Source organism: Papaver somniferum, chromosome 2 (genome assembly GCF_003573695.1).
Source record: "Papaver somniferum cultivar HN1 chromosome 2, ASM357369v1, whole genome shotgun sequence".
Classification (NCBI taxonomy): Eukaryota; Viridiplantae; Streptophyta; class Magnoliopsida; order Ranunculales; family Papaveraceae; genus Papaver; species Papaver somniferum.
In genome coordinates, this window is record NC_039359.1 from 60,351,357 (window position 1) to 60,367,279 (window position 15,923).

The 15,923-nt window shown below is 36.1% G+C and overlaps 1 protein-coding gene across 1 annotated transcript; it reads right to left on the bottom strand.

Moving 5' to 3' along the window:
• Nucleotides 1-14,616: 14,616 nt before the first annotated feature.
• Nucleotides 14,617-15,225, bottom strand: LOC113351166 (uncharacterized mitochondrial protein AtMg00310-like). The gene has a single exon (XM_026595203.1). The coding sequence runs from the start codon at nucleotides 15,223-15,225 to the stop codon at nucleotides 14,617-14,619; it is 609 nt and encodes a 202-aa protein (XP_026450988.1).
• Nucleotides 15,226-15,923: the final 698 nt, after the last annotated feature.

Below are 15,923 nucleotides of genomic sequence, written 5' to 3' on the forward strand. Positions count from 1 at the left end.
TCTGGGAAGCTATAATTTTGATGGAAGAAATACCGGCACCACCATATGCGGTAAATGAGCCACCACCAGGGATAAGAAGTGGAGAATTCTGTGCTTATCATCGATGGCCACACAAAAAATAATTGTAGGGACATAAAGAAAATCATAATACGAATGATAGATCAAGGGAAGTTAGATCACTTTTTGGTACAACAACCGCAGAACTTACCTCCACCACCTCCAGAAGGTCTCACACAAGGTACGGACACAATACGAAATACATTTTTGATTGAAGTAGGTGTGAAGGCAAAGAATCTATATTGTAATTCGATAGCACACTCGTTCAAAAATATAGAGGACTTCCATGATAATATTCTGAGCAGAGTATACACAAGGGATAGAGAAGGAAGAGAGATATTAAATCTTGCGAGGATATCGCCCTTAAAAGATTGGAAGAAACAATTAATTTTCTTCAATGCAGAAGAGTTTCCTGGAGGTGGGAATCTCTCGAAAATCCCCTAGTGGTAAAATTGGAAATCAATCCAAAAGCAAAAACCGATGAAGATGAAGAGGAAAACATAAACACATGGTCTATGAACAAAATACTAATAGATCCTGGTAGTTCTTTGGATATCTTATTCTACCATACCTACAAAACTATGGGTGGTCGAGATGAAGAGCTTATTCCCTCTACTTACAAGATATATGGTTTTAATGGTACAACTAATAAACCAAAGTGAGATATAACTATGTGAATCCCTTTAAAAACCATATCATCTGAAATATTGTTCTGTGTTGTTGATGTAGAATCAACTTACAACGATTTGATTGGTAGACCCTGGTTACATGGTATCTTAGGGGTGGCTTCAACTTTCAACCAATGCATCAAGTTTCCTCTTCCTCAAGGTGTGGGAATAATAAGAGGAGATTCAAATGAAGGAAAAGCATGCCATGAGATTGACATTGACAAATGTGAAGAGCGTTCGAGCACGCGAAGAAATTGGAAACAACAGGTCAAAGAAAGTCAGTGGGGTGAAAGGTTGATGGTAGATGCTATCAATACAGAGACCGAGATAACAAATGCTTCTGGAAGAGCGATAACATTCGCGCGAGAACTAAGATGTGAATTCCAAGAAGGAGACCTAGTGTTGAGGAAGAAACCTAAATACCAAAGAAGTGGTAAAGGAAACATGGAAAACATGTGGGAAATCCCGTATAAGATCAAAAGGGTCAATAACAATGGAATGTATGAGTTGATAGATGAGAAGGGAAAGCTATCTGACTAATTATGGCATCAATATTATTTGAAGAAATACGGTACATGGGGTAGTTCTCGCTTGACATAAGAAATGGAACGAATATGAAATGATATACTAGATATCTTAAGCGAACTCAAAGAAGTGCAGAAAGCAAAAAAAAAAAAAAACAAGCAACTAATCTCAGATGTAGCAGTCTTCAATGAATCAGATGATATTCAAGAAAAAAAAGGATTATATTAGAGTTGTATTAATCAAAAATAAGAATGAAATTGAAGAAACCTTTTTTCGTTATAATGATATAAGAAAAAGACAAAAGTAAGATTTCATAATAAGACCTTAATAATAAGCATCAGATATAAAGACTCCAACTAAAGAGCCTAGACATGCGATTGTGGCGTGCACCCTAGTTCGCATAAAGAAAGAGGCAAAAATAAGACCTAACGCACGTCATAATTTGTAAGCTAGTTAGCATGGCTCAAGTGAAAGCTACACCGACCCTGGAGCTTGAGTCATGGATATTTAGGGTGAAACAAAAACCCATCAGGTAGAGCGCCTTAGTTGAAAAACTAAGGTAAGAAGCTCTCTACTAAGAAGTTCAGAAACTCGATCAAGGCGCCGAGGTACACGGTTGAGTCAAGAGTGCATGGGGCATCTGGAGCGTATCTGGCCATTCTTGACAAGTCTTGACTATGATGCACTCGGTCCGAAGAAACCCCACTTAGGGTGCGGCCTTGTAACCATAAACCATATCGGTGGAGGGATAAGAGACCGCGAAAACAACTGGTTGTTGCATTACTGGACGGGAGGATCCCACCCTAACTCGGTAGTTTGAAGGGGAAATCAGGGGGAATATAAGGACGGCACCCTCCATTAGGGAGCTAAATTGTGTCAAAAGACGCAAATATCGTGAGACTTTTTACTCACGGAGTATTAAGGATTGTCGTATTTGCGCAATAATAGAACCTGCAGAGGTAATAATACAAATAAATGATAAGGCGAGATCAATGGGTCATCACGCAAAAACGTAAAGACGTCCTGCGATCTCGTCGCACAGCAAGAATATCATATACAAGGCAAAATAAGACCTTTAATTAGGAAGGTTAAATAATACCTCATGAGAGAAATAGTTTAGAAACTAATAATCATTATTTTGCAGGATAAATATACCTCGCGAAGATTGTCGCACGGGGATACGACAAAGAGAATTTCTCAAAAGATAATTTTGCATGATAATACACAGAACATAGATGAGGAAAAACGCAAAGGTAAAATTAAAAGAATATAGAAGGTAAAATGAGGGGAAAACGGTATTAATCTGCATAAGAAATATCAACACAAAGAATATATGCATTTTATATATTAGTTTCATCCAATCATCTGACGTCAAATAACAGAGGCAAGTATGGGAATGCAAGCATTTAGAAAGGTGTTATTCTCCCCCATATGATAGATTTACGCATAAGTTATTTGAGATGATAAATGGATATCATCATGCACATTTAGAAGGGTGATATCTCAAATTAACTTTATTTGTTAAAAAATGAAGCTTTTACGCAGGTATATAACGAGGAGGATATGCATTAAAGGATGGGAATATACATTAAAGGACTACCAAGTATTCAAAAAGATTACATTAAATAAGCAATTACAGGAATTAATATTTGAAGACCATAAAACTGATGAAAACTTTACAATTGTGGCAAAATAGAAAATCTATTCAAGAAAAAAGAAGCTACTTTTCGCCTAAGCTGTTTTCATTCACCCTATCAGCTTCGGAATTATTAACTTCATCGTCAATTTCTTCATATTCAGAATCTTCTTCACTCTCAGAAATATCATAAATTTCTTCATTAGGAGCAACATCAGTGAGCTTATATTTTGAGAGAGGAATACCATTCTCAGCACAGATCTTCCTTATAGCATCATCACGGACGCGAATAGCGTCCTTGCTATTATTTGAAATGGTAATAGCAAAATGTCTCTTCAACCTACAATATTTAGAATCGCGAGCGATAAGCTTCGCCTCAATGCCCTCATGAGAGGCAACCTTTGCTTCCAGCTCCTTAATTTGACTTTGAAGTTATTTTTCAACCACTGCGAAGGTAAATAAGAAGGTTAGTGTCATTTAAAAATAGATCAAGGGGTAACAAATGGAAAGGCATAATAAATGAACTTCTTTATTGGAAATAATATCTTTAATCAAAGTAGAGTGATCCGATTCAAGGCTAACAGTCACAGCTAAGTCATTTCTAGCATTATCCAACACTTTGCATCCCAGTATTCAGCATCACTTTCTATGAGAAGTCAAGAACGGATCATATTTCCTCGTTCAACAAGTGCGTCTCTCTCGCTTAAAACTCTATCTCGTTCCATTTGAACTTGAAGGATGGTCTCTTGGAATTTCTGTAAAGCTCTCACACCACTAAGAGCGACTTGATATTTCTCATTGATAAGAGGAATAATTTTGGCTTACACAGTTTTATTTATCTCTTTTGATTCTAAAAAACGACTCCTAAAGCCATTACAATAAGATAAGGCGCTTCTATGATGAATATTAAGGGATTGGTATTTCTCCTTTAGTTCCTCCAAGGAAAGGGTTTTTAACTTGTTATCAGTGAAGTTGTTTAAAGAATCATTAAGATATTCAAGAAGAATATCACCATCAATAGGATGAGGAAGATAGCGAAATAAAGAAATCGCCTCATCAGTGAGGCCGTAAATCTCTGCATGAATAGATAATTACAATGGGAACAAAAGACATAAAAAAACAGGTTGACAAAAGTAATAAAGGATTACGCACCAATTAATTGATCGTTCCTTTTTTGAAGATCGGAAATCTTGTTTGTACAGGAAGAAATATCAGATTCAAGTTGATGGTTTCTCTTGTGAAGATCAGTAGCATCATTATCATGAATGGAATCTTGGGACTTAAGTTCATTATTTTTAGCTGCAAACCTGCGAAGCCTCCTTTCATACTCTGAAGAGACAACATATGATCAACGATCCACCTGCGAGGTTATTAAATAAATGTGAGAAAATTTCGCATGATGCAACTCTAAAGAAAGTGAGAAGGTATGAGAAATCACCATAGAAGCAAGCGAATATTGAAAGCTGGGGTTCAAAGTTGAGGCAGCTCCGTGAAGAGAATCATCATCCAAAGCAGGAGAATCTATTATCTTCGCGAGAGTCTTACATGTGTGAGCCAGTGAATCATCCATTGCAAATTTAATAGAGGGATCTTCATCAAGAATACTGTCATCATCATTGTCGGATTGAGAACTTGAAGAAGAAGAGGAAGGTGCTTTCCGCTTCTTAGAGAGATTCTTGGAAGAGGATTTGAAAACAGTCTTTTTACTGCGAATTACACCTTTTCCTTTCACGCTTACACTTACAATCTCCTCCTACACAAATAGTTGAAGATAAGAAACATATGAAACAATATTATTAAAATTAAACAAAAGGTATTTCTTACTTCATTATTGTGCGAAGATGTCGCTTGAGACAATTTTCTGGTCTTTTTTGCTTGATCAGCCATCTGAAGTGAGGAAAATAGGTAAGAGTGGTTGAATATAAAAGTGAAAAGAGGGAAATAAAGATAATTAAACATAACATACCACTTTATTTTCTTCGGTCCATTTGAATACCCACGGATCATAAGAAGGAAGTCCCTTAGGAAGGGGGAGAGTTACACCATTTTCATCCCTACCAGTTATGTATGGGCCCACCAAGATGATTGGGTAATCTAACCATCGCGTTTCGTTAGACCAACGAGAGGTGCTATTTGAAGAATCATGCCAATTGATATCTCGCATGATTCTTTTCTCTTCAGCAATACCATCTTTTCTTGACAAGCGAACACCCCATTTAGAGGCGCTACTTTTCATGATGGTAACTTCGTAATTCTTGAAAAAAATTTCAAGGGTATAATCAGTAGGATTAATTTCCTCATCCCGATATTCAGGATTTCGCTTCTCCATTGGGTAGTGAGATTTTAAACCTGCTGCGCGACTAGCGTATTCAAGAGCTATTCTAATAGAATCACCGCTAAGTTGAAATATGCCACGCGAAAAACTCGCATCTGAAAAAATCTCATAAAACAAGGGAATTATGGGATTATAAAGGGGAATAGGAAGGCCAGCAATAAGTTGTCCCACCGAAATGATGATATTCTGATCACTCTATTCCTTAAGAGAAAACCGTTCAGGTCCAAGTTTGGATGAAGGTTTTGATCCAGCAGGGGCAGATAACGAAAAACCTCGTGCACCAAATTCTTTCTTCAATCTATCAAATGCATGTTTGTTCTTCCAAACAGCTTCAGGCATTTTTAAGTATGGTAATGAAGAATAATGAAAAGATGAATATAGATGATCAAGAAGATTAAGATCAAAATGGGAGAGAAATAACAGAAGAAGTGCGAGAAGAAACCAGAGTAGTAACAGAAGAAAATAGTTGCAGAGAATAAAGAAAAGACCAAGAGTAAAAAGAAGAAAAAGAGTAAATAAGATAAAGAGTAAATAAGATATTTACTCTCGATTCCTGAGACTTCACTCATTAGTGCGATGATTGAAAATGAACGGATAAGAAAAAGCGGTTATAAAAGACGTGTCAGATCAAGAGTAGCTGAAAATACACGCGTAAGTTCTCACGCTTAAATTATGGGAATATGTGAGCTGAAAGGAATACGAAAAGATGAATGAGTGCGGCATTTTAAATTGGAATTTCTCATATCGCTCCTTGATAGACACATTTTTGTGTCTGATATAATATCAATTGTATATATTGTTAGTGCTCGATTTTGTATTTATTTTGGCTTTTTATGTCTTTGTAGGTGTTTTTGGAAAAATAAGATTTTGCGGCGAAATTGGCTCGAAAAGTGGTTTTTGCGTTCATGGGAGGACATTTTCTATTCGGACCCTCACTTTGGATAAGGGGTAACCTAATTACTAAGGGAAATCCCATTCCCAGGCATCTGCTAATCGCACACCTTCTCTGGATAAGGGGCAACCATCTTCAACATTCAAAAACCAGAAAATTGGCGGGAAAATAGTGCAGTTAAAGAACAGTTTTGGTGATCGTGATTTGGAGGAGTTTGAGGTCGATTAAACCTCTGATTTTCATAGGAAGACTCTTTATGGGTCTAGGAATCTGATATGGGTGTTTAAATCGATTAGAATGGGCTCAAACGACGGATTTTTCTCACAACAAGAAAATATGGAAAGTCACGTGTGTGACCTGTTTTAGGGAATTTTAGAGTGATTAAAACGCTGTAAACCTTCCAAAAGATTTGTATCTATCTAAGGAAGAGTTTAGAATAAAAAGGAAAGCTCAGAAACGCGTAGAAATCCTAAGAAATTGTCGCAACTTGGCCGTGAAGAGAAAGAAAGAGATTTTGGAAGATTTGGGAGATATTTAATCGGTATTTTTGATATAAATAGATGTCTTGGGTCATATAGAAGAGGTGTCGAGAGTTTTGGAACCTATGGAGAGCCAGAGAAAAATTACCAAACTCTGTTTCTGCTGCTGCTGCTGTTGAAGAAGAAGAACAGCTGAACAACATTGACCCACGGTAGACAGTCGCTGAAAAGTGTCACTGTTTAACAGCTGAAGAACATTAAGCTGTTCAGGGCAGTCTTATTTCAGGGCAGTCTTAAATCAGCGACAAAGCAACAATTTTTCTGTAACAGTTCCATTGTAACAGCTGTTTTGCAACACCAATACACTGTTGCAAACAGTCAGTGTTATTAATTTCCACTCTTTTAATCATCTTTTGAGCAACAAACACATATTTTGAGATCATGATTAATATGAGGAGGTAAACCACATTGCTGAGGCGATAGAGGAAGCTATTTTTCCAACAAAAAAGTGGTATATTCTATTTTATCTTTTTATTTGCAATAATTATATGATTATTTACCTTGAACTATTATTGAATATGATTTTTATTTGAGTGATTGTGATCTATTTTGATGGAGTATTCTTAGTTTTAATACTTTTGATGCTTCATACTTGGTATTTACAATTATTACTTTTGAAAATCTACTTGTTGCAATATTTTAGAATCAAATTAAACAAGAAAATTGCATAAATATAAGTATTGGTTTAATCACTTTGAACTTGGAAAATAGTGGAATCTTAGCCTCAGTGTTTCTTTTAGTATTGATATCATCTTTGATTGAGTTTTCTATAATTTTTAGTGAGTTTTCTATTTTAATATTAGGATTTAAGTCTAATTAATATCCTTCACAAGTCTGAGAATCGAACCACTTTTACCACTATCTACAAATCACATCAATTTTTGGCGCCGCCGACGCGGATTTGTATTTAGATTTTTTTTAGGTTTATTTTTATTATTTTTTTTGTTCTTTTTTACGCGTTTTGGTATTTTTCGATTCTTTTCAGATTTGGAGCGAAGCTACAAGGAAAGAAAAGTACTATAAAAGGAAAGCATCGCCAAAGAAGGAAAGAAAAGAGGAATCTGAAAGGAGTGAAGAAGAAGATTTTGTATATAGTTATTTTGTTTATTTTTAGAAACTGTAAATAGGATTTTATTTTTGTAATTTTTCTTTTCCTTTTTGGACATTTTTATTTTTGACTTTATTTTTGGACTGGACATTATTATTATTTTGAAACCCTAAGGAAGGGTTAAAAATTAAATATAAACTGTTTGCAGGGAAGGACGACAGTTACGATACTGTCTCGGCCCCTCGGGTTCGTACACTGACATTGGAGTCGGTGGCCTGAGTCGACTTCAACGGTTCATCGCCCGTCTGGTACGGGAGGTAAGACTCTATCCACCCACGAATCCCCTGTCAGTGGGTTTTATTTTGTGTGACAACTCACACCCCTGCCGACTGAGTTTCAAAATGGAGGTTACTACTTTGACCATAGTGTGAATAGTGGTTGGGAACATCAGCGTTTTGAAGATTATGGTCCATACCATGGTGATCGCAATTACTATCCACATACGCACCGGTCATATGAGAAAAATTCTTATATTTCTCCTTTAGAAGAGTCTCTCAGGAAGTTAGAAAAGTCGACACGAAGGATAGCTAAGATGAATAACTCAGTTGACGAAAGAAAACTTTCTTTAGAGGAATCCCTCAAGATGATAGCTGAGATGAACGAAAGAACTGCTCGAAATAATCTTAATTTTCAATATAGTGTCTCCAATAATACCCTTGAAATGAGGATAGTTATTTGCATAAACAGGATGACGAGGATAAAATTGGTTACACTACTTGTTTAGATGAGGTTCAACCATTTTCATGTTATTATAATGATTATGATGAGGATATTGTTGATGAAGAATTTGAAATAAATAGGCATAGTGATCAGGACTTTGCTACTCCAACTGAGCTTAATAATAATATTATTTCTAGTTCAAATCCAAATAATTCTAATAATTATTCACCTATTCAAAAGGACGACGATTTGACTAGAAATACCCCCGTTTTAGACGATGTAGAGTTTCCTGTTTACGAAGTCGATAATGGTTTAGAGGAACGAGTTTATTCTGAGAATACTGTTTTAGAGTCCCAAGACATAGAAACCTTAGTCTTAGACGAAGAAGATGAACTCGTACAGCTTTTCAATATGAGTGAGGATGCATCACCTGAGTATAATCTACACGAAGAAATTGACCATTTTCAGGATTCTGATGATCTAGAAATTAGGGAAATTGTAGCTAGTCTATCTAGAGACACCCAAAACTCTAAGTTTGGGGGTGATTATCATTCTCCTTGTGCCTTACCTTTAGCTCTTACAGAGATCCCTCACTTGGGAATTGACATATGTGCCTCAACCATTTTACAAGATTATCTTCATAAACGTTTTCCTGAACCTAGTGATGTCCACAAGAAATTTCAGTTATTAGAAACCCATCCTCTGGTTGATGTGGTTTACCTAGGCTATGATACCCAGATTGACTTTGTTTTCCCACCAAATATTTTTTTTCCAAATGTGGGAATGTTTGATTTTCAAATGTGTCGAATATTAAGTTTTGAGACTAAACCTAATTACTTTAGGAGATTAGAGTCGACATACTTGTTTAAGGAAGATCACCACTCTCATTGTGGTCAGCTGCGTAAGTCAAATCTGATTGACTTAGAGGATCCTCAATTATTCAAGTTATTATTATGTGCTTCTAAGTTTTTATTTGAGTTTTTCCACACTCTAGAACCTGAACATTTGGATCTAACCTATGAGGAAATGCAACCCATGAAAATATTTTATTTGGACCTAGTTATAGATCCTGAACCTGAAGCACAACTAGATGTAGTTGTCTTAAACAGTAAACTAGACAAGGGTGTGCTTTATTTGTTCATTTTCTTGGCATGTTGCAGATTCCTTTTACTTGTGATAGATCTATTTGGTTTTGATAACCCACAGATATTTCGGCTATTACTTTATGATTTTATAAGGTGACTAATCCTTTCTTAGTCTGGCTGAAGACATTAAACTTAGCATTTCTTGGGAGGTAACCCATTCTCATGCGACACGATAATATCTTTCCTTATCACTTTTGCTTCAAATGGTAACAGTTTCTCCTTGTTCATGCTTTTAATTTGATCTTTAGAACATTGAGGACAATGTTAGATTTAAGTTTGGGGGTATAGGAGAAACTTTTTAGTTGCACAATTAAACTCCAGAGCCTAGAAATTTATGCTTATTAACGATGGCACTAACCAATCTAAGTGGATGGAAGCATTTTGGTTGTAGGAGTTGAGGAACCAATCTGACTAGATGGCAACATCTAAAGAGTCTATTCATAAAAGCACAGAGCTCAGGTGTTAGAAATAACATGATAGTTTCACCATATCTCGTTGAGTCCTTTTCACTTTTGTTTTTATTTTGTTTTGTTTTTAAACTATGTTTCTCTAAGTGATTAGGTGGGGCTCACGATTCAAGTTGTTACCAATGCTAGGTTGAATTAAAGTGATTGAGATATAAAAAAAAAAAAAAAGAAGAAGAAGAAGAAGAAGAAAAAGAGACCAGACCATCAGACCAACTGGAATAAATTCAATAAAGTCGACCACTGGAACCCTTGTATATGCCAGTTGTGTTGACCTAGAGTTAGGATTATCAATCACTGGTTCCCTTGTATATGCCAGTGTGTTGATATTAGTCAGACTAGTATCTCAGTCCATTAGGATAGGTTCATTTTGGCGGAGGCCTTCAGACAGATATGAGAAACACCGTTCACCTAGTAAACATCAAAACCATCTATGTTTTTCTATATCCATCTTCTTGATCTATCCATGTGATTAGTTTTGACTCCGGATATTGATGTCCATAGTGCGACTATCTGAGTAGAGCTCTGTCACTTCATATGAATTTTAGTATGCTTGAGCGCAAACTCGTGTATAACAATTGGAATTTCGCATCAGGGTACTTCCTCCTGTAGTCAATAAGTATGCCAACCAAGGAGATTCTTTAGTGCCTTCCAAGGTTCTGTGTAGATAGTTAGGGTCTGGAGTAAAAAGGTTTTGTTGGTATACCTCTGGTAAGCCCTCCGGAGACAACACTCCGCCACTAGGGACACCTAGGGGTTTAAAGGCTTATTGCATACGCTAAATGCAATCGACGATGCCTGCGACAGTGAGTTAGGATTTTATTAACTATTTTATTTTTTGCTCGAGGACTAGCAAATAATAGGTTTGGGGGTATTTGATAGACACATTTTTGTGTCTGATATAATCTCAATTGTATATATTGTTAGTGCTCGATTTTGTATTTATTTTGGCTTTTTATGTCTTTGTAGGTGTTTTTGGAAAAATAAGATTTTGCGGCGAAATTGGCTCGAAAAGTGTTTTTTGCGTTCATGGGAGGACATTTGCTATTCGGACCCTCACTTTGGATAAGGGGTAACCTAATTACTAAGGGAAATCCCATTCCCAGGCATCTGCTAATCGCACACCTTCTCTGGATAAGGGGAAACCATCTTCAACATTCAAAAACCAGAAAATTGGCGGGAAAATAGTGCAGTTAAAGAACAGTTTTGGTGATCGTGATTTGGAGGAGTTTGAGGTCGATTAAACCTCTGATTTTCATAGGATAGACTCCTTATGGGTCTAGAAATCTGATATGGGTGTTTAAATCGATTAGAATGGGCTCAAACTACGGATATTTCTCAGAACAAGAAAATATGGAAAGTCACGTGTATGACCTGTTTTAGGGAATTTTAGAGTGATTAACACGCTGTAAACCTTCCCAAAGATTTGTATCTATCTAAGGAAGAGTTTAGAATAAAAAGGAAAGCTCGGAAACGCGTAGAAATCCTAAAACAAGAAATTGTCGCAACTTGGCCGTGAAGAGAAGGAAAGAGATTTAATCGGTATTTTTGATATAAATAGATGTCTTGGGTCATATAGAAGAGGTGTCGAGAGTTTGGGAACCTAAGGAGAGCCAGAGAAGAAGAAATCAGAGCTTTACCAAACTCTGTTTCTGCTGTTGTTGCTGTTGAAGAAGAAGAACAGCTGAAGAACATGACCCTCGGTGGACATTCGCAGAAAAGTGTCACTGTTTAACAGATGAAGAACATTAAGCTGTTCAGGGCAGTCTTAAATCAGCGACAAAGCAACAGTTTTTCTGTAACAGTTCCATTGTAACAGCTCTTTTGCAATACCAATACACTGTTGCAAACAGTCTGTGTTATTAATTTCCATTCTTTTAATCATCTTTTGATCAACAAACACATATTTTGAGATCATGATTAATATGAGGAGCTAAACCACATTGCTGAGGCGATAGAGGAAGCTATTTTTCCAACAAAAAAGTGGTATATTCTATTTTATCTTTTTATTTGCAATAATTATATGATTATTTGCCTTGAACTCTTAATGAATATGATTTTTATTTGAGTGATTGTGATCTATTTTGATGGAGTATACTTAGTTTTAATACTTTTGATGCTTCATACTTGGTATTTACAATTATTACTTTTGAAAATCTACTTGTTGCAATATTTTAGAATCAAATTAAACAAGAAAATTGCATAAATATAAATATTGGTTTAATCACTTTGAACTTGAAAATAGTGAAATCTTAGCCTCGGTGTTTCTTTTAGTATTGATATCATCTTTGATTGAGTTTGCTATAATTTTTAGTGAGTTTTCTATTTTAATATTAGGATTTAAGTCTAATTAATATCCTTCACAAGTCTGAGAATCGAACCACTTTTACCACTGTCTACAAATCACATCACTCCATTTCCAAAGAAACGACATGAGAAGAGGAAAAATGTAGATATTAAATATCGCACGTCTATTATGTGCGCGAAGTAATAGTTCGGTAAACAAGCGAGGTGTATCGCGTACAGTATATTTAAGATGACGTTGGAGGAATCATGAGAAAAGTGTGATGGTCGTGCGAAGTTAGAGAGTACATGCGAGAAGAGTCAAGGTAAGCGTGCGATAATGACGCACGTCAGATTCGAAAATAATGGCTTTATTAGCTGTCATCCACTATGTAAAATCCCTATATAAGGGACCAAGCGACCATGTAAAGGGGGAGATCTTTTTGAGAGTTTAGACTTTGAATTTAGGAGAGAGAAAGATTGTTTGTTCTCCAAGTTAGAACTCACCTCAAATCTTGTAACCATATTAAAGATTCGATGAACGAATGTATGAATTTTAAGATGGTTACTTGAATTGTTATTAAGATTTCATTAAGGGTGTGGTTGTAGGATTTCCTGCAACTACATCGTCTTTACAGACACTATAAAAATTAATCAAGAGGTGAGATCGACATATCACGAAAGTACGCACCAAAAATGTGCACAAAATTTAACTTTTACCATGCATATATGTTTTTTTTTTCGATGCAAATATGAAAGATATTTCATTACATAAGATAGAGTTACAGCATTGTCTGAATATTTCAGAATCGTGTGAGAAATAAAGTTTGGAGGATTGACATTCCAAGTCTCCGTGACTCTAAATATCCTAGAATTCCTAGCTAAAAGATCTGCTGGCTTATTACATTTACGATTAATAAAACTGCAACTCCATAATGGATTGTTGCGTAGTTTGTACTTAATTACTGGAATAGTAGACTGATTTTCCCAGGATTCCTTGTGATGATCATGAAGGATTGCTTCCACTACTACTTGTGCATCCAACTCAAAGAAAACGGATTGTAGCCTTAACTCTTCATCCCATTCCATGGCGAGCAGCAATCCCTCACTTTCAGCTTGTTCCGGACTCTCTAGTCTGTTTGCATAGGAGCACTTTGCTTGCTCGAAATTACCTGCAAAATTTCGCAGAATTAGACCAATTCCTGAGTGATGTAAATTGTTACTCCCTCCGTCTTAAATTAACAGTCCTATTTGATTTTGTCAAAATATTAAGGAAATCCTATAAAATGTCATGACTAACCCTTGACAAGCCCTATTTAATGTTACATTATTATCAAAATTAAAATTATATAAGAATAATTAGAAGCTTTATTAGGAATTTTATACATATCCATAAATGTTTTTATATAAAATAGGAATGGCGATTAATACAAAGATATTCAATAGATATATATGGTGAAAATATTTAAGATTTTGAATTAGGTTTATATTAAAAATGCTTTTATGATTATAAAAAATAAAGAGTATATTTGATAGTTTAAGGAAAAAATATGTCTATAAACAGAGCGGACAGACAAAAAAAGACAGACCAAAATAAAAATTAGGACAGATAAAAAAAGATAGAGAGAGTAGTTTTTTTGTATGCATCATCACAGCAAATAGAGTAATAAGGATTAGAAGGTGGTGTCTAATGACTCAGAGTGTGTGCACTAGTTGGTGCTGCTGTTGAAACAGGCTGTGTATGCTTTCTCTTCCTCTCTTTTCCTGTGAGTTCATTTAGATGATGAATACTTCTTATTACTGTGACTGGGTTTGGCTTGACATTATCAAAAACACATTTGCAACGTGCTTTCCATATTTCCCAAAGTGTATTAGCTATCTTCACTACCCAATTTTCGACTAGATGATTCATTGGATCCGTAAACCAGCTACTAATCCAATCTGCAACCGAATTGTTGTAGGCTTGCGCGCTTCTGCTAGATCCAGGAATTGCTAGAAGTACAGCTCTAGAAAAATGACAATCTCTCAAAATGTGAGATGTTGTTTCAATGCTTTATTGACAGATCATGCATTGTTCTCCAGTGTATCCCATTTGTCTAGCCAATCTCCCACTGCTTGGGACTATGTCAGTGAAACACTTTCAGATGAAGTGTTTAACTCGCGGAAGAGTATCCATTCCCCAAATGTGCTTGTACACTTTGGAAGTGTTTTCATCATAGATTTCTTTCCTGTTGGTTTTGAGTTCCATCAATTTGTTATAGGCTGACTTAACTGTGAATTGGACGTTGCGAGTCAAGGTCCAGATTAATCTATCTTCTCCGATTCAGTTAAACAAATCTGCAAAATCTTCTCAACATCTTCTGAATTAAACAATCTTCTGACAATATCTACCTTCCAAGATTTGGTGTGTGAATCAATGAGATTGTTTACTGTGACGTATCTTTGAGCTTCATCGCTGTCCACTTCTTGTACTGGAGGTGAATGCTTACCTATGATCCAATTGTCTTTCCATGTTTGAATTTTCCTGCCATCTCCAACGATCCAGAAACTCCAGTTTTTAACAAAATCCATCATCCCTTGTATGTTGTTCCAAGCCCAGGTTGAGTTCTTTTTCTTCTTTGCATGAAGAACATTAGTGAGAGGAAAATATCTCTCCTTTAAAGCTATAGCGCAGAGCTGTTGTTGTTGTTGACATAACCTCCAAGCAGCTTTTGCTAAGAGTGCTTGGTTAAAGCAGTGTAGGTCACGAAAACCTAATCCTTCTGTTGCTTTGTCTCTGCACATTCTTGGCCAACGAGTTATATAGATACCTCCTCCTTGCGGTTTATTCCAACAGAAATCTCTCTGCAGTTTGTCCATCTCTTTAATAGTGGTCTCTGGGATCTTGAAAATTTCCATATGATGTGACGGCATGGCATTAAGTATGTGTTTCACTATGACTGATCTTCCAGATTGGTTGAAGAAAAAAATTTTGTGTTGTGCACTAAAAGTGGCTCGGAGACGAGACGAGCTCAACAAAACAAAGCGTCAAGATAAAAGATTTTGTTATTCTCTCTCTTTCATTAATGCTCCACAAACCGAGTCGTTTGTTTAAGAACATGAAGAATAGACAGAAGTTTGAGCAGTTGCTGTCACTTTTAGAAACATGTAGAACAGACAAAACCAGTCAGGTTGAACTATCGAGCAATGACATTGATATGGCGGAGTTGATCTAAGGCGCCAGCTTAAGTCCCTGGTCCGAAAGGGCGTGCGTTCAAACCCCACTTTCAACAATATCATTTTTCTCATTATTTTAATGGCCAACAACTTATTTTCTCTTTATTAGCCAATTTTCTCATTTTAATAGCCAACAACTTATTTTCTTTTTATTAGCCAATTTAACTGCAAATTGTATTATCTTGAAAATAGTTCACACGTATTAACCAAGAGTTCTTTCGTTGTCCAGCCCTCTCCAAGTTGATTGGGGCGTTATTTCTGTACCAAAACTAATGCTTTCTTAATGTTTGATTGATTTGCCTTTTCTTACGGTTGGTGATTTAGGTGCTTCAGCTGCGTGGAAAAGGTGGATACGCATCCGTCATCAGATGTCTCTCGATGGAAAATCCATTGTC